This window comes from Anomalospiza imberbis, chromosome 7 (assembly GCF_031753505.1).
Source record: "Anomalospiza imberbis isolate Cuckoo-Finch-1a 21T00152 chromosome 7, ASM3175350v1, whole genome shotgun sequence".
Taxonomy (NCBI): Eukaryota; Metazoa; Chordata; class Aves; order Passeriformes; family Viduidae; genus Anomalospiza; species Anomalospiza imberbis.
The window spans coordinates 11,608,734-11,628,064 of NC_089687.1; the positions used below are offsets into that span (position 1 = coordinate 11,608,734).

General features: G+C 45.9%; 1 protein-coding gene across 1 annotated transcript in view; it reads left to right on the forward strand.

The window, feature by feature from the left end:
- The first annotated feature begins 4,041 nt into the window (after positions 1–4,041).
- The window catches only part of CLASP1 (cytoplasmic linker associated protein 1), a 167,592-nt gene continuing 152,302 nt past the window's right edge, over positions 4,042–19,331 (forward strand). The window contains exons 1-2 of the mRNA XM_068195417.1: positions 4,042–4,200; positions 15,638–16,112. Coding sequence (XP_068051518.1) covers positions 15,918–16,112 — 195 coding nt within the window. The 5' untranslated portion in view covers positions 4,042–4,200; positions 15,638–15,917. The remainder of the gene's footprint in view (positions 4,201–15,637; positions 16,113–19,331) is intronic.

Below are 19,331 nucleotides of genomic sequence, written 5' to 3' on the forward strand. Positions count from 1 at the left end.
ATATGGCTAAGTCTGCATAGCACTGTGCTCAACTCTAGGAAAGCAACCCAGGGACAGCCAGGCTTTGACACTGCTGTCCTCTGCTGTTATGGGCAGCTACATCATCATACTGTCATTCATAAATAAAAACATTTCTCCTTGAAGCACTAGACTCTCAGATTCCTGAGCAGATGTTGTGCAAAAGGGCCCTAAAGGAAAGGGGAAGAACAGGTCATTCAGGTATAGTCAGTGTTTCTGTTGAAATAGTCCATCCATCTGCTTCCCACTAGTTTTATTGATGTGTTTTTATTTGAACGAGCAGTGTTGGTAATTGAAAGCTAGACTATCCTTGCATTTCTTTATTTAAAAAAGCTTCTGACTTTCTTTGTCCTTACTTAAAGCTTTTTGTGCCCTTGCTGCAGATGTCCATAAGTTCATCTCTTTTTTCACCCTGCAGAGGGGCTGTGATTTGTTTTGCACGTGTATAAGCACACAGCTCCTTGTGTCCAACCAGACCTTTCTCAACAAGCAGGGAACAGAGTACTTTGCAGTGGACTGATCAGAGAGATACCTGCAGCTTCACTGGGAACAGTATCCTCTCAGGAGACTTTTTGGCTGCACTGGCCTCTTTGTTTTGGAGACAGGTAAGTAAATGGAGATATTTCAGAAATGAGAGCATAGTAAAAAGTACCTTTTTAGGTATGTTATGGCTAGGGGTACTGCCAAATGCCTGCTGCTGAGCCACTGGTAGTGAAGGCCTGGTCAAGCAGTCTCATGTGATGGCAGTAGCTCCTCCAGTGGTTACTTCAGTTTCCTTAATTTAGAGATTCCTCTCTGCACCCCAGGATGAAACCCCAAGGGCTCCTTAGCAACAGCACAGTTGTTACCTAACCATAACTTTGGAGAAGCTGAGGTATCCCTGCAGACTGGATTCCATCCAGAAGCTTAGATCTGGTTGGCCTTGGGGTATCCTGCTGTGCGTTCACGGTGGGTTTCCACTGGGAACTGTCACAGGCAATGGATGTGCAGCTCTGTCACAGGTGTGCCAGAACTAATGCAGTGTGATGGCCCTGGGAAAGCTGATGGATTGTGCCATGGAAATGAGAGCAGAATTAAAGAATACTGAGATTAATGTTAAGAAACCTAAAGGCCAAGAATCAGAAGAATGCATTCACCTCCTACTTTTAAAAAGCTGGAAGAAAACTTGCATTTTTGACTTCTTTTCCTAATGGAAACGAGGCTTATGTGACCAGTCTGTCTGTTTCTATTCAGCTGTCAGGCTAACCCCCTCCTTTTCCCTTCTTAGTGTTTAGGGGGGAGGAAACAATCTCAAGTTTCATGAGAATGGAAGAGAGAAATAATCATTGCCAGCCTCAGGGGAAAACAGGAGGGAGCTCGGGCGTGGTGTGATCCCTTGTGATGGAGGCCTGCCCTTCCATCTGCACGGGGATACAGCCCTGGACTAACCCCACCGTGCCACTGTCCCCTTGGAGGGGAGTGGCACAGGACACACAAAGGAAGGTAGGGTGCTGAGAGAGCAGGGCTGATTAGAGGGACAAAGAACACAGACCTGTGAGAAACCAGGCATCATTAGTGCTGCTGCTCATGGAACAATGTCTTGAATATAGGCATAAACTGTTCTAAAAGTCTCTGCGGGGAGCAAGGAAACAGTCATGTAGTAACAGGGAAAAAATCCAAATATTAGTGACAAATTTATTTATGCACAGACTTTACCTGCTTTAAAATAAAAATGTGAAGAAAACGCATAAAGACCATGTCCACAATCTGTCAGTTGCACAAGGAAGTTTCTAGGATTTGTGCAGTTGTTGTCCCCCGAAGTCTTGCAACAAAAGAGAGAATAAAAGTCTAATGTTTTCTGTGCAAGTTTTACCTAGGAGGGGAGAAAAGAAAAAAACTTTAACCTTTAACTTTAACCCAGCTGCATTTCTCAGCATTTCTTTACAAAGCTTTAGGCTGCCAAACAGTGAATGTAGAATCACCAGAAGTAAGAATCTGTGAAAAAAGGGCAAACATACAATTATATCAGAAGGCAGTTTTGGGAGATTTCCAAAGTAAACGCCTCTTCGTTGTAATATTGAAGAGAATAAATTCACAGTAAATGTGTGACGCGCAATAATAAATGTGTGATACAAAGTTATTGATTTCTTACTAAAACTAAACAAAATATTGCTCTTCATAATTCACCTAACTTACTACTATTCAGTTTTTATCTCATTTTTTTTGCTCAAAATGAGTAAGGTATTTTGTGAAAGTATTTTGGGAACAGAGCAGGAACTGTCAAGACTCCCTGAGAGAGCTTTGCCTGTAGTTCCAGCAGCTCCAGATGAAGTGGAATGATTGGTCCTTTGTTAATGTACCCATGATCTCTGTCCTCAGCTGCTGTTGGGAGACTGCAAAACAGGAGAAGGGCGAAACACTGGAGGAGTCCTGTTTGCAGAACTGCCCAACCAGGCAGGGGAAACACCGGGCACATGGGCCATGCTGAAGCAGAGCTCTACTACTGTGTCTCTGCTGTGGGTAGTGCTTAGCCAGTTAGGGCTCTCAGGAGATTAGCTACTGCCTGGGGGTGAGAACCATGGCAATTTCTAAAGCTGGTGTGTAATCACCTGCTTTCAGTTTACTCAGACCTGGCATCCTTTTAAGCATTAATGTCCCCAGCTTTCTCTTGACATCCGTGCAGCCTGTTCCAGACTACACTCAGCCTGTGCCGATGGCTTCACTCAAAGCAGCAGTTAGGTATTGCTCTGCAACCTGATGGCAAAAAAGAACAAGCTGGAAAATCTTGGATTATTTGGAGGGAGCTTGCCAAAAGTCATTGCTGTGCCAGAGCTGTGAGCCAAGGAGAAGGGTGTTATTATTTCATGAAGTTATGAATGAAAATTGATCCTTTGTTCCTCATACTGCTCTCCCGTGTTTTGATAGCTCAGACTCGGTGCTCATTGGGAACTGCAGTGTTAGGGAGGTCAGCTGCCTTCCGCAGCACAGAGCAAGAGGACCGTGGTGGGTTGAGGGGACATGGAGGTTCATTCCACACAACCAACAGAACAGCAGTCATGGGCCCAGGGAACAAGATGGCCAAATACATGTGGGTAAAGAGCTTCTGCACAGGGCATTTATTTCCCATTCTCACCTCATTTATAGAGTTGGGGTACGGCAAATTTTTTCCATGAAGGATTAAAGAAGTAGTTGCTTTTAAATGCAGCTTTTTAACTAAGGCTGCAAAAAACAGACACGGAGCGGGTCTGCTGGGAGGGCACAAAAATCATTAAGAGAGTAGAGCATCTCTGGTATGAGAAAAGGCTGAGAGAATTGGGGCTGTTCAGCCTTGAGATGACAGAGGGGACCTCATCCACGTGTATAAATATCTAAAGGGGGATGTCAAGAGGATGGATCCAGGCTCTGCTCCGTGGTGCCCAGCAGCAGAAGAGGCAACGGGCAGAAACTGCTGCACAGGAATTTCCGCTTGAAGGTGAGGAAGAACTTCTTTAGTGTGCAGTGCCCGCGCACCGGAACAGCTTGTCCAGCGGCGGTGTGGCGTTTCCCTGACTCCAGAGCTGTCAAGGCACAGTGCTGTGCCACGTGCTCCGGGAGGGCCGTGCTGGAGCAGGGAGCTGGACCGGCTGTCCCGTGTGGTCCGCTCGGGCTGCCGCGCTCGGTGGCTCTGTGGAGCAGCTCCTCCCTGGGGCTCGGCAGAGGAGGGCAGTGCGCGGTCACGGCCCGCGGCAGCACTGGGCCCTCACGCTCTCCGCGCGCAGCCTGGGGGACTCCTCTCAAAGCGTTTCGGCCTGCCCCCGGTCGGAGCAGTTACTGGGGGCCGGTGAGCGGAAGCGGGGCCGTGGCATTCCCGGGAACGCGAGTGGCATTCCCGGGAACACGCGTGTCCGCGCTCCCGGGCCCGGCTCCCGGCGGGCGGGGTCGCCATGGCGACCGGCCGCGCGGTAACGGCCCCCGCGCATGCGCACGGCGCGCGCTGACCTCACCGCGGTCCCGGCGGCCGCAGGGCGGCGCCGCGCCGGCGCGCGGGGCGGGGCGGGGCGGGGCGGGGCGGGCGGCGCGTGCGCGCTGGGTCCCCCATTCTTCCCGTGGTCAGCGGGGCGCGCGCGCGGCCATGGAGCGGAGCGGGCGCCGCCGCCGCCGGCACTGAGGGAGGGAGACGCGAGAGGGAGAAGGGAGCGCGTCCGCCCGGCCCCCGCCCCGCAGGTACCGCCCGCAGCGCGGGGGGGGCCCCGCGGGGAGAAGCGCGGCCGGGGGGCTTTGTGTGCGGTGCCGCCGCCGCCGGGTGACCGCGGGGAGCGCGGTTCGGGGCGGGGCCGACCCGTCTGCGGCACCGGCCGGGAGGAGCGCCGTGCCGGCTCTGCCAGCGGCGCGGTTCGGGAAGGGAAGGGCAGGGGAGGGCGGTCCGGCGGGACCGGGGGTGCGGGGGCTGCTGCCGGGGCCTGGCGCGGGGCCGCCCCTCGGCCCCCCGCCCCGGGGACGCCGAGCACCGGCCGTGCGGGAGCGGCGGTGCCGGGGCCGCGTCAGGGCGAGGGTCCCCGCGGGAACAAGGAGCTCGGCGAAGGGAGAGAGGTGCGGCCGCGCCGCGCTCTGCGAGCGGCGCGGGGCTCTGCTAACGCCTGCGGCTGCTGTGCTCCGAAAGCGTCGGGTGGCTTGGGTGGGTTCGGCCCTTGTGCTTGGCCCCTTTGTGCACGTGCCGTGCTCTGCTTCGTTTGTTTCTGGCAGCGTTTTTAGTGGAACTTGGGTCAGGACTGTGAGTTTGTGCGAAGAGGTGGGTCGGTCATTAGACAAATCCTGCAGAAATGCTTCAGAGAGGTACTGGGTCTGAGTAAATAAAATGTAATTGTGCGTTACAGGCCGGTGTGGGCTCCGCTTAAGGTATTTCTAATGTTACATGTCTAAAGATACTGGTGAGGAAGGGAAAGGCTGCCTCCTTCCCCAGTACGTGCAAAGCCGCTTGAGAAGGATGTGGGAAACTGAGGTAGGATAACAGGCTCAGGGTTGTCTGGGAAGCCTGTGGTGGAGAAGCACAGAGGCTCCCCAGATGTGTGGGTTGTTCTGACCAACAGATTTCTCTGCCCCATGTGGACTTGCTTCATAAGTCAGTGTTTAGTAAAGGAGACTAGGGTTGAGTAAAGTAGCATGTGCCAAGCCAGTGTTAATAGGGCAGGGATGTGGTCTCCAGCACTTGTGCTGGCATCAGAGACAAATATCTCTCAGTCCAGTTGGCTGCTGAACAGTGTAGCCCATTTCTCTGCATCTTTTTGAGCATCTCTGCATCTCTGCTCTGTGCTCCTCTTGATGCTCCCGGGGCACCGCTGAGGACAAATCAAAGTATTGTTGCTTGACACCTGGAGAGACAGATCTATCATTTAGATCAGTAGTGCTTAGATAGTTCTTGGAAAGGTGTTGGAAGTGCAAGTATTTGTTTCCATGTGGGACTTTGAATTAGATTTAAGAGTTTTGCAGCTGGAGAAGGGATATGTTGGAGAACTTGCAATAGGAGTCGGCTTTCTCTTGAGTAAAGGACTACACCCAAGTGCGGAGTGGAACTGCAGTACTGTCATATTCAGGGTCTTCCTTGTTGTGGCAACACAGCTTGCTGTGTGGAGCGAGCCTTTGTGCTGCACTCCTGGGCTTGGCAAAGTTGAGCCTTTACTTGGTTTCTCTGTTGAACCCTGTCAGTGGGACTTGGAAGTTAGGAGAGGGACAGAGGAATGACATATCACCATGGGTGATTCTCTCTGTATTTCATAGTCTCACTTGCTTAATTTTTTTTAATTGTTGCCAACACAAATAGATTTTTTTCATACTGATGCCTGCAACATTCCTGTGAAGTCCTTAGAATTTGTCAAGTAGCTTCGAAACTTTCTGTTTCAAGAAGAAAAATGCCATGGCATTGTACACTTCAGCCTTGCTTCACTTAGCTGATAATAAGCACTGTTAAAAGTGATAGAGCAGCAGATTTTGGGAGTGGAAATGTTTCTCTAATTCACGTGATGTTCCCCAGAAGTACAGCTGGAGAGAGTGCCTATGATTAAATGAGTTGGTCCTCCAGGCGTCTTTGAAGTTCTGTAGGAATCTTGAATCTACACTACAGCTTAGGTGTTAAGAAAACCATATATTTAAACAGCAAAAGTCAAAATGAAATGAAATTTTGCTGTTTCTCCCATATTAATTAATCCTTCTCTATCCATCAGGCACTTTGGTCAGGGCAATTGGATTTAAGAGGATGAGAGTTGACAGGAATTTTGGCCACTTCTGTAGTGGAGGATGAGGGCAAGATGTCCTCTGCAGAGGAGCCCTCAACAACCTTTGTGTCAGGAGCAGGTCAGAAAATGTTTCAAGAGGCTGGACATGAAATGTTCAGAGGGGTAAAGTAGTGACCTTCCTTCCCTGCATGTACCTCACAATTTCAACATACACATGGATTTCTGTGAGAGTAATGTGGCTTTGAAGCTTGTGGACTGCCATTACAGGTCCCTTCTGACCTCAGATGACTTTGGATCAGGCTCATGTGTTCACCCTGAGTGTCTCACTATCTCAGGCCTTGCCTAGACTAGGGCTGGAAATCTTGTTGGTGTGCCTGGATGGGGCTTGCTGCTGTTCTTGCTCCTTGGCTGGCAGTTGTAATTGAAGCTTCTCCTGGATTCTGACAGTGCCAGCACACCTTGGAGCAGTGATTGCCAGTGCAGTGGAGAAAATGCTGGCAAGGATAGAAAGGTCTGTCACCTGAGCAAGTAAAATAGACTGTCCATGTCTTTTAATTTCTTCAGACTGCGACTTGAGTAAATTCTAAGCAGTCTGACTGTGAGGGAATGGGTTTGGTTTTTTCCTTGATGAAGGTTGATGTGACAGTGATGTGCAGCTTTAGCTTTACCTTGCTGTTTGATGGTGTCCACCTCATGTGCTTTGCTCAGTTGTTCCGTTTCCATCACACTCTACAGCATTGAAGCTTGCATTATGTGTTTCTTTAGAGCTCATTCAGTGGTTTGGATCTTGTCCATTGGACCAACCTGTTACCAGTTCTCAAAGCTGTGTGAAAGCATGATGTGAGCTGTTTATGAGCTTTGCACAGTGGGATACTGAGGAGCTGAGCACATACATGTTCCTTGGCATTCTGCACTGGTGTCTGGCTCTGTCATACATGGGGAGAGTTCACTTTCTCCTCTCTTTGGGAGCATTAGCACTCTTACACCTGGAAAAAAAGCCACACCACAAAACCCAAATGAACTGGATGGAGATGTTGTAGAAGGGCAGTAAATGGGGTTTGTTGGAGAGGTTGCAGGTGCTCCCCAAGAGATTTGATCTCAGTTCATGGTTAGTGTTTGAGTTCGTCTGGCTTCCTGTTCTGCCCCTTAATCAAATCTCTGCATGTTTGGCTCTGAGAGGAGGGAGATGTCAATTCTGCATCCAGAAACAAGTATGCCAAGCAGGAGCCACAAAATTAATTTTTAGGGAAGCGTCATCATCATTAGTTTATTGTGAGTGGGAAGATTTAAAAATCTCTAATTTGTTTCCACCGTCAGCAGGATAACTAAACAGCCTAACCAGGCCAGTCCCTGATGCAGTGTTTCAGTGTTTCAGGCTTAGTCTGTGGCCCTTTCTTTACATTTGCATGTAGATGCTTCAGATTCCAAGATATTTCAGAAAGCCACATTGAACCAACAATAATTTGCTGAGGCAGAGATCTGATCAAAATAAAGTCAGTTTTTGACCAGTGTTTCAAAGTGCTGCTGAGCAGAAGGGAGGAATTGCAGGTGTGTCTCTGCCTGTTACATGCAGGTGGTTTCTGTGGCCAGAAGTTCCCTTAACTGTTACTAGGCTTCAGCCCAATTCTTGGCACTGTCAAATAAAACCTCATTCTGCTCATCCTTGTCCTGTATTTCCTCCACCCAGTGTTTTATATACCTTAAAGTGTCATGGTGGATTTCTGCACTCCCCTGCAGTCTGTGCTGAGGGATTTCTTTGGCTGTCCACTTCTGTGCAGTTGCAAGTGCCAGGCTGAGTAGAATCTGCTTATGCCTGAGTGTAGAGGGTAACCCTCCTTCCCCTCCTGGAGGTGAACTGATTCTAGGTGCTGGCTTCTCTACCCCCCACCCCAGCCCAGCAGCAGTTGAAATCCTGCGGCTGCTGAGTTCTCCTCTCTTTGGCCAGGAGCTTCCATGGCAGCCCTGGAGAACAGGAGTAGGCAAATACCCCTGTTTTGCCATGCAAAAAACTTGTGCTTAGAATCATGGAAGAGAGATGGGTATTAGCTGGGAAGCCGGAAAAGAGACCAAGAAAATAACCTTTTCCTAAAACTGTTGACTTGCAAACTGCTGCTGTTGCACCCCACAGCCAGTGTCCCTTGAGGGCTTGCACCCAAGGTTTGATCTTCTGTATTATTTTCCTGTTCCAACCTGTCATTTTACTATAAGCACTTGTGTCTCAAGTACTTCCTTCTGGGGTAGTTCTGGCTTGGACTTTCACACAAAAACTGACTTCTGTGTCACTAGCCAGTTATATATCAATAGGAATAGCAAGGTCCTGGAGCATTGGAGTAAGAAATTTATATAAAACCCACTGCTCTCTTTAAAATTCAGTTATTTGGATCTTATACCAGCATGTGATGGTATTGTTTTTTTCTTTTCCCAAGGTGTTATCTCACCCTCAGTTACCACTGCCACTGGAGACTTACTTTAGAGTGGCTCTGGGAAAGGCACTGAATTCCTACCCCATACCTGCCTGTAAAATAGGAAGGTGGTATTATACTACTTTTTTCTTCAAGTGATGTACACAAAGTAGATGCTTTCCATCTTCAGGACTGCCTAAATTAGTAATCTTAGCCTGAGGGACATCTGAATCTTGTAATTTCTCTTTGCATTGTGATTGATTAATCACAATGCAAAGAGAAATTACAAGATTCAGCTGTTCTGTGAAGCCACTTGTTGTGCCAGTAAACTGCAAGTGATGATGGGTCACTGTTCTAATTCTCAGTAGCATTCTACTTCCAAACCTTGCTGAGCCATTTACCCTCAAGGCTACAGGCTATTCTTCCCTTGTTTTTTCCAGATGATCCAATATTGCTGCTGGATTGTGGAGGAGAGAGTTAGGATGTGACTGGAAAATTTTGTCTTGCTCTCCTAGTTGCTGTAGAAAGGGGGCTGATGACACTTCCATTCTTCTGGGATGCCAGACAGCCCCCTGGGGGGAACCTTGTGCACCCTTGCCTAGGTCACCTTGCAGAGCCAAGGTGGAAGTCATAGAGCCTGTGCTCTATGGTTTGTGTGCCAGGGTCCCACAGTGTCAGGGCTGCAGGCTCTGAGATAAGGTTAGATCTCTAGAATAAGGGTCAGGGAGGATATTTTAATACACATAAACTCAAAACTTGAGAACTATTCACGGAATTAAGTGTCATGATGATAGTCCCCCCCACCACTGGTGGTCCCATAGGCCCCTAGTAAGTTGCTTGTTGTACATTTCCTTGGAACCATGAACTGAGATGTCTACAAGAGGGAGTCCACGGAGAGCAGCTCCTGCCATTGTAGGATTTTGAGCTGTGTCTTGGCACTTCAGCTGTTAAAAAGGAAGGAGACCTTGAAAGCTCATTTTAGACTTGTCCTTGTCTCAGACAAAGTTAAAACCAAACGACTTTTAGGGGGGTTGTATCAGGAAAACAAAAGATGTTAAAGCTCATCTCATTTTCTACCCTACTCTGGAAGGGTTACTCCCACTCTGCAAAGTGGTTTCATTAGTGTAGGGTATTGGAGTCACATTGAGGTGACCTGTGAGTTGTCTTGATTTTCTGCAGCTTCATTACTGAGGAGATTTTTTGGAAGATTGTTGCATTGCTGAAATTGGTAGCTCTGTGTGAGGTGTTCAGTTACCCAGGCATCAGTGTAAACCTTTAGTGGAGGCATAAGAATTTCTGTTATCTGAAGCTTATCTCTCATCTTACCCAAGCTAGGTAATGCAACTTTCACAGCCAGCATCTGGCCTAGAAGGTTTCTGTATGGGGGAGAAGGCCATGGTTAGCTTAAGCCCTGGAAATCTTTCAGCTGTCTTCATTCTAGAAATCTGCTTCAGCTTTCCTGATGGCAGTGGAGTTGTACCCTGCTGCAGGTTGGTTTCTGTCTGTACTTGTGAAGATGAGCCCCTTAACAGACTCCAGGCAGTATTTAGCAGAGTCCTAGCAAGCCTTCAGCCAGACCTGGCTCTTCTAAGGATGAACTGCCTGCAGCAGTAGAGTTTTACACTGCTTTAGTGCAGCTGGTGCTGTGGGAAGACGAAGAAACCCTCCTTTGAAGACCTCCTGGAAAAGAAACTGCATCCATCTAGGCAGTGCTTTGCTTATCAACAAGGTTGGACTGAGAAGTGGTGGCACTGGCACTGTCTGAGGGCAGTTAAAAGTTACTGGATGGGGCGTGCCACCAGAGAAACTTAGTACTGGGAGATAAGCACAGGGCTGTCCCAGCAGCTAATTAGAAAAGCATGAGTTGTCAGTCTGGAAATCTAAGATACCATCTTTGGATTAGGAGGAGGCTCAAGTACAGGGCAACACTAATTAATGATTTAAAACAATCAGAGTGATTGTGTAATATTCCCTGTCACTAAAGAAACACTATTACCTGCTTATGGATACAGGTGAACAATGGGGAGAGCCCATCTGTCAGTTGCTTGGTGGGTGTTTCCTACAAACTCCCTTTGGCTCCAGAAAAATGTTGCTTTCTTCTTCAAGTAGGACACTTGATGTTGTACTTGCCACCTCCTTCTCTCAGAGTTTCAAGGAGTAGGAACACTTTGAGCTGCTTTGTTCATGGCTGCTTGCACACCCGGGAGAAGAGCAGGTTTGATTGAGTGCTTGGTGATTGTAATACTTTGTAGAGGTCTGACACCAGTCCCCTCTGGGGAAGGTATAGCTGTACTGGTGGAAGCAAAAATAGAGAAGCGGACAGAGGGCTGAGAACTTCCACCCTGCAGAGCTGCAATTTGACACTGCCTTGCCTATGAGAGCTCCACTTAGTCTTTGCAGCACATGGTTTCCACATGCTGTTCTAAGTGCTCTGAATTTCTTGCCCAAGGGGGCTTGGCTGGCAAACCAAGTTAGTTATGTGTTTACACTGCCCACCTTGCAGAAGTGGTGAACTACTGCAGGTTGGATGCCTGGTTGCTTTTATATTTGAAAAAAATTGCTTTATTTGGCTAGGGTGGAGATCTCCTCAAGGATCAGAGTTCGGTTTGTTGACAGAGCTCTGTCGAATATATCTTAAACTAATTTTAAACTGAAGTGACTGTGCAATTAGGTCCTGAGACTTGTGAAGAAGGAGACTTGTTGGTACTATTGTGTTGCTGTGTTCTTTCTACAGATGTTGGGCTACAGCTAACCACATATACAAAAAAAAAGGCACCAAAGGAGTGTGGTCATGTTTACAAGTTGGTTACAAGTTAGGCTCACTGGCTGAAGTTGAGAGATACCTTCAGGAAGATGACTGGTTATTGAGTGGTGCTGGCTCTTGCCTCTAGTGATTGTGAGTGGCAGCAAGAGGCTTGTCTCTGCATGCTTGTGTCTGGAGCAGTTGTCTAGGGAAGTTATGGACTGCATTGACTTTTTGGCAAATGAAGATGACAGTGAAACATGACAAAAAACATAACCTGATGTCTAGAGCAGAAGAGTAGAACATAATTTTAAAAATCAAATACTTACATTGTAAGAACTCCCAAGGATAGGCAGGATATCAAGAGAGTAATAGTGCATTTTTATGTGCTTCAGGTTCCCTTCCTTGCAAGAGGAAAAAGATTCAAAATTTCCTGTGAAGTATCCTAAGATAAAATCTTACTTGAGAATTGGGATTCATGCACTTTCACTCAGTCTGAGGTCTGTAGTGTTCTCCTAAGTGCAGAAAGAAATTCATCGACTTAGGTACGCAGTTTATTAGTGCCACAGTATCTTGGATTAATGCTATGTGTTGAGCCAGTTGCTTTACTGTGAATTGAATCAGCTTTTATGCTGTTATGGTGGTAATATCTAAGCTGAGTAACTTTGGGCTGTTTGGTCTTTGTCAGCTTTCCCCTTCAAATTCATCATTTTGAGCTCCAAGGTAGCATTAAACATAAACCTTTATATAGTGGCTTTCTGCTAGATCGCTGTTGATGGAAAATTTGGATGTTGCAAAGCACACAGTTTTGATGGCTGATAAGTGAAACAAAGAACTTTTTTTCAATAGCAGAACTGGGGTAGCTTTTTCTCTTGGATTATTTTGTCTATGTGTTGAGCCTAGCCTGTCTCTTCAAGGGCAGACTACAAGGCTTGGGAGGATTGGAGAAAACCCTTGCTCTGGAGCTTATACTGGCAACCCTTCTCAAAACTTGGAGGAGCTCCAACAGAGGATCTGTGCCACTAAGTTATTGATTTTGAGTTCTGCATGACTGTTCTTCTGTGGGAAGAGGTTGTACTCAACATCCCTATCCAAAGTTGTTTGTCTTGTAACATTGGCTACCCGAAAAGTCCAGGAACGGAAGTAGACCACTGGGGGCTGAGAGCTGTGGCTTTGTGTTTTTCAAAACTTGCCTGGGGAGCATCTGCCCAGATGATTGCAGACTTGATGGGATGCAGCAGCCATATGCTTCATTGTCTGGCAGGTTAGTTTTTTTGTCAGTGTGGGTCTTGTTTTTCTCAGGTGGTGTTTTTTCCATTTCCTTCTTTTGGGAAGAGGGGAGTCAACAGACTTCCTAACATGTGTAGGATAGCTTTTTTTTTTTTTTTTAGAGAAGTGCTACTTAAACACCTGTTAGCTGGTAGATGCAAGCCACATTGAGCTTTTCCTCTTGGCTTCCTATTACTGTTTTCCCCAGGACTCAAAGATGTTTCTGGCTCTTCTTCCCTGTATAGCGGTGCCATAATGTATAGAGCATCTTCTTTAGACTACAGTCCTCAAGGTTGTGACAGAAATTTGGTATGCTGTAGTGCACAATGATTTTTATCCTATGCTTTCCTTCATGTGTTTAAAAAGCAAGGAAAGTGGAGAGAAATTTATTTACATTAGTTTGCTTTAAAGATTGTTTCTGTGCTTGTAGGCAGAGACTTATAAACTCTTTAATGAAAACCACATAGAAGACAAACCTGAAACTTTGAATGCTCATTTCTCATGACAGTATGGCCAGCTAATTGTTTCTGGACGTGTTGGGACGTGCCTCTGTGTGATGTTAATAAAAAATGGCTATTCTGTGGTAACTAGCACTCATTTACACCCTTCTGTAATCCGAATTTTCAAGTTTAAGCAAGTTCTAAATTTCCATTTTAAAAGCAGACTTTCTTCACTATCTATCCAGTTTAACAGAAGAGTGCTCTTTTGAACATGTGTGCAGCTTCTGGAGTCCAGAAACAAACTGCCCAGCTAACTTGAAGGGTTTCAGCTAGAATGTGGTAGCAGTTTAATACCAGTTCCCTGTCCCTTCTCCAGTAGCTCCATGCTAGCGAGGTGTCCAGTGAAATGCTTCCTTGCTCTGTGAAAATCCATCCACTGGATATTTAGACACTGCTGTGTGTAAGACTGTCTCCCTTAAGTGGAGTGTCTGCAGCAAAGAGCAAGACCAGCCTGTGCTAGAGGGCAGGGCAGGGGCCGGTATTCAAAGCTGCAGACAGGGAGACCTGAATGAAAGCATCTGCTGTGCTTGTACAGTTGTGGAAGTGGCTCTGGTTTTGTGCCTGTGCTGCCATGGGAGTGAGTGCCATGTCATTTTTGGTTGAGGATGGGAAAGCTCAGAGTGCTTTTTCAGATTTGATGCTGAATTGACCAAGTGAGAAACAGTAGCATCAGTAGAAACTGCAGTAATAAAGGCAATACTTCTAGTTTGGAACTCTGTTTTAGAAAGAAAAAAGGTGTTTTTTCTTCTGATTGGAGGGGGCGTTGACAGTCTTAGAATTTAAAATCAAATCCCTCCTGAAGTGACTTGAAACAAAATGGTGGGAGTTTTGTGTGTCCTTGAGATGGTTTAGATGGGGTAGGGGTCACAAGCAGTAATCTGTCACAGCACTAACTCAAAGCTTGAGGTGCTGTGTGTGCAGTAGCAGCCAAGGCTTCCTTGCTGCTCTGGGGATGAGGTTTTGCTGATAAGGAGGGAGCTTAGGGTACAAACATGAGCAATCCCTTCTGGCTGAGGGTAGGATTTGCCTGGCAGTTGATTTGAGGTGAATCCATTGGTTTACTGAGCCAGTTTTGATGCCCATCAGCCAGCAGGGATTTGAGCTGGCTGCCTGGAATGGAGGGACCTGCACTCTGGTGACTCCTGCACAACCAGTGTGGGAAGCTGGGACATGTGTGGCAATGCTTGTAGGGTTAGGGAAGCTTAGGCCCTCGGAGCTGAATCGAGATGCTGCGCTTGGTGGTGGTAAGATGTGGCCAGGGAAGATGGGGCTGAGGTAATGGACTGAATTGTCTGCTGTGCAAAGGGTCCTTTTGTTTCCAGGCTGGGGTTCTTGTGTGCATCTCGTCTGCTGTCAGGTTCACTTTGCCTTATTAAGACCTTTGTGAAGGCCTTATTTGCTCAAACAGAAGGTATTTATTTGCTGCCCCAGTGCTTCCAATTAGCGAACTTGTGCCTCCTTCTGGGTTCCTTCCAGTTTATTGAACCAGGTGTCCGCTGCACAACCTCTTCCCTTACTCTGAGCTTGACCTGCTTTCCTCATGTTGGTGGAAAAAGTAGGGCAGATTTCTAGCTTTGGATATTATTAGCCAAGAAACAAAAAGACACCCTGGGTTCTTATCACCCACTTCCTAAAAGAGCTAACCTGTGATGAGGAAGTGCTTCAGGAAGCACTGTGGTGATGCCAGGAACCCTGGTCTGTGGGAAGCTGGAGGACAGGCCCTTAGTCTGGTCCCTGGCTGCCTGGAGGGACAAAAAGAATCCCTAATGAAGAAGACAGGAGAGTTCCTAGGGTTCAAGAACATAAGCAGAGCCCAAACATACAATAATTTTATTTTTTTTTTTTTGCATAAGCCAAATGCTTCTGAGGTGATGCTGTGCCTCGGAGTGGCAGCAAAGTTCGGCCTGACCTTCCTTGTGTGTGGCCTTGGTTGTCAAAACTGCATTTAGAGTGTGCCAGTGAGTGCTGTTTCCTGGAGATGTGTAGTTGGGATGTAACAGAATTCAGCCTGGAAACAGTTTGGGCACCTAGTTTTTGAAAACCGATCGTTTTATATTCCTGGAGCCATGTGTTAATGCTTTATCTTGCTGACCAGCTGATGACATTGATTGCTGTAGTCCAACAGTCAAAACAGGATCCAGACCTCTTCCTGCTTTCACTTAAAGTAGATGGGCTTTCCTGGTGACCTGCTTAAGGATTTTGTCTCCACCTTTTTGGGTGGATGGTGGCAGTTGCTATAATATTGATTATTAATCAGCTGTTACTTTAACCCACAAATTTACTGTCTGTCACTAAAACTTCCAGGGAACTGATGGATAACTGCTATTGTAAAGAATAAGGTTTTTGTCCTGACCTACCTTGTTTGATTCCTTAAAATAGACCAATGCTGCTCGTATCTGACTTACACAGCTTTGCAGCTGTATGTGAATAACCTATTTTGTGACATGCTTTCGATCTTTTTTTTTTTCCTGCAGTCTTAATTTAACCTATAATACTGTTCTTTTTCATTTCTTTCAGAATGGACTGCTGAATTGGGATTTATTGCAGACTCAACTGTACAGCACTGCTCATTGCTTCATCTATTACTAGTTATTTAAATTGGACTTTTAATATCCTGCCAGCTGCTGTCCACACACACATGGTGCATTGTTGCCATTCTCAGAATTGCATCTTTGAAACCCAGGCCCTCAGTAACCTTCATAGAAGAAAGAGGCGACCTCCTGCGTACATTTGTAGAGGGAGTTTTTGGCCCTGCTGCCCTCTGGCTTTCTGGCTGCTGCTGTATTTCTGAGACACTATGGAGCCCAGTATGGAGTACTGCTTAGCACAGGTGCTGCAGAAGGATGTTGGAAAAAGACTTCAGGTTGGCCAGGAATTGATAGATTATTTCTCAGATAAACAGAAATCAGCTGATCTTGAACATGATCAGACTATGCTGGATAAAATGGTTGATGGACTGGCCACTTCTTGGGTAAATTCCAGCAATTATAAGGTAAGACTTTGTCATGTGGAATGTGATTATTGTCAGAAGTTTCAATTTCAAATGCTACTTGATCTGAATGAAAGCTGTATAGTAGACATTCTATCATACTGTTCTGTAAGCTGGTATTTAGACTGAATCAGTGATTGTTGTTCCATGTCTTGGTAGTTGATAGCTGGTATGATATTGAGGACTCAGGGCAGTAAGAATTTAGTGAAGGGTGTTTTATATTTAAGCAGAAGTGGATTTACATTTGGTGTTCATAGTTTGTGATATCCTGGTTTCTTTGTGTACTTTGTTAGCTGGTGGCATGCTTTGATCATCCCAGTAGTTTAGCAGTGTTCATGATTTCCTGCCATACTCAAAGGTTTATGAAACTAAAAAAAGCATATATAAACTGCATTTGTTTTCACTGTCATTAAATCTTGCTAGACTTTTGCTGTTTTCTGTGGGCAACATAGTAGATCAATTGTACTTAGCTCAAAAAAAGATAATGTGTGTATGTGTCTTCTGTTGCATTTGATAATGTTGAGATGAGTTGGTAGGACGTGGAACTCCACTGCCTTGTTATCTCTGCCATGTTACTTAATTTCCCTTCACGTTTAATGGAGAAGTCCTGCCACAGCCAGGTACTGTGGGAGTGGAGAGGGAGTCTCAGCTGCGACTTGGAAAATTCTTGTCCTGGTCTGTTCATGAGGCTCTCTGAAAAGTCTAATAAAGTACTGAAGCTATTGTATGGGATGTAATAACGTTCCTTTTTGATAAGTGGTGGGGAATCTCAGAGTGAAAGTTCCTGCAGAGCTGGGCCTAAAGATGGGGGTTGTACTGGAGTTCACACCTGTAGAAGTGAAAGAGGGACTGGCTGTATAGGTTGTAAGTACTCTGGAGCTCAGCATACTCAATTAAAATTATTTTTAACAGAAATTTTGTTTGGGAGGTGGTTGTGACATTGCAGAGTGTTCTGCACAACTGCATTTCTTTCTTTTCATTTTTGTCAACAAGCAGCTGTTGTAGAAGCTGTTTGGCATGTAGGGAAAGAAACCCCCAAACACTAAAACTGCTATCACCAAACCACCAAAGCTAATACGGTCTCAGTAGAGAATCTATTCTGGTGGACCACATGAAGAAATATTTAGCTTGCTGTTGTGAACAAGCAGTGTGCATATAATTTTGTGGGAGTATTACATACTGTTATTGCCCCTTTTCTTGGTAACTGGCTTTCTCTTACAAACTTCCATGATTCTCAGTGGAAGAGTAACCCAAGCACAGTAAAATTGAAATTATTACAGGATGTGCTATTTGCATGGATTTCATGAAGTGATGTGGATTGTAGAGCTGTGCAGAGATTTGCAATGCCAGTACCACACATAGTTTGCAGGATTTCTATTCAGATAACTTGCTCGTCTTCCCAATCTTTTGTATGTTGAACTACATGCTTAAAATGATCAGTGGTATTCATTTGCCAGTAAGAAACTGGTGGCACTTGTGTAGTGCAGTGACTCTGTTCCAGAACTCATGCTGCTGAGCTGGCTGTTCATTAACGTGTGTGTTCTATAGATAGCATTTGCTGTGATTAATAAGTTCTAGTAAGCATAACAGAGTCATGTCTCGGATGTCTGGAGGGTGTTTTCTCAGTGAATGAGTATAATAGGAGATGTGAAGCCTTTGAGTGGGGCAAGCTGGCTGTGTGAAGGTCAGTGATGTGGTGAAGTCTGCTTCTGGATCCACCCAAGGCTTAGTGCACCCTCTTATGCCAAATTCTTCCTTGTGTTTTAATGCCTGCATCTGCATTATCATTGCCTTTTTTTCCTTACTGCTTGTGGGATAGGGGGATAGGGGTTTGGAAGCTCAGCTTTGTCTGGTGTGAGAGAGCACAGGAGAGCTGGTGTCATCTGATCCAGTTCATGGATTAGTGTGTCAACTCTAGGAGTGAAAGACTAAGCATCACTGCCCTAGGATAGCCATCTGGAGAGCTAAACTGCAGTGGTCTGCTCACAGTGGAAGAAGCTGAAGTATTTATAGTCTCTATCTCTTCTCACCTCAATGTCTTTGTTTGAAAAAGTATCAGCTTGAAACAAAGGTTTAGATCATCTGCATGATTTGAAATTTCCTAGCACTTCACCAATAAAGTGTGTGTTCTCAGAATAAGACTGAGTGTGGATAACAAGAGCCATTACACTGGGACAGCATCCAGTTGATTCATGGCTCCTGCTTGTCTAGGACTCCTCTAACTAAACAGTTGTGCTTATATGTTATCACTGAGGAAACATCAGTGAACCAGAGAAGAGGCATCTCTTAAGGCAAACCAGCTTAGTTTGGCTTAAAATGAGCTTGAACTGATGATGAAATTGCAGCTTTACAGGAAGGGCTCAAGCTATCTCCCTTATTGGCATCCAAGTCTGATCTGTGTATGTCATGGCCATCATTGACTTTTTTAGACTTTGCTGGTTTTTTGTACATTATTTCTATTTTTTCATGACACTGCTTTGTGAAGTCCTTGACCTCAGCACCATGACTTCAGACAATGAAGGTCTTCTTTTTCAAGAGATTCAGGAAAAAAAAATGATGGAGGGCAGAGATGCTTTTCTTTGGTTGGTGCTGTCTCAAGTCTATTAAAAACAGCGTGTGTAAAACTTAGTGAGGCCTGACATGCTTCTTATAGCACTCAGTACTCTAAAACTCCTTAACAAATCGTCTTGTGACCTGATCACTGGTTCTTGCTTTGTAACAGATGCCTTAGGTGCAGAAGTCACTTTGATAGTTCAGGATGCTTTTCAAGTCAAGGAAACATAAAGGTGATTGTAAGAAACAAGGCACTGAAGTCCAGTGCTAAGCCATTTGCATGTTTGTGCTTGCTAGGAGTGTGCTTGAACTGCACCCAACAGCCATTGCAGGCTTGAGTTTTCTCAGCAGTACTTACAGGTGTGTAGAAGACATAAGAATGGTTCAGAGTGATAAAATGAATTCTCTTTGAGAGCTCTTACTCCTCTTTGGAGCACAGTTGCTTAGAGAAGACAGCCTGTGTTTGTGTGAGCACTAGGAGTCGTGGATTACACCAGTGAGGTTGGGCTGAGGAATGTATTGCAGGATGCTTTAGGCCAAAGAGGAATTCTGCCTCTGGTCTGTTTTTTCATTTGTGCTTTGTTTGCTTGGTCTGTGCTGTTTCAGGATGGTGGTTCTGCTTGACTCCTTTTCTTCCCCTACTAAGTATAAAAGAGAGTTATTTTGCTG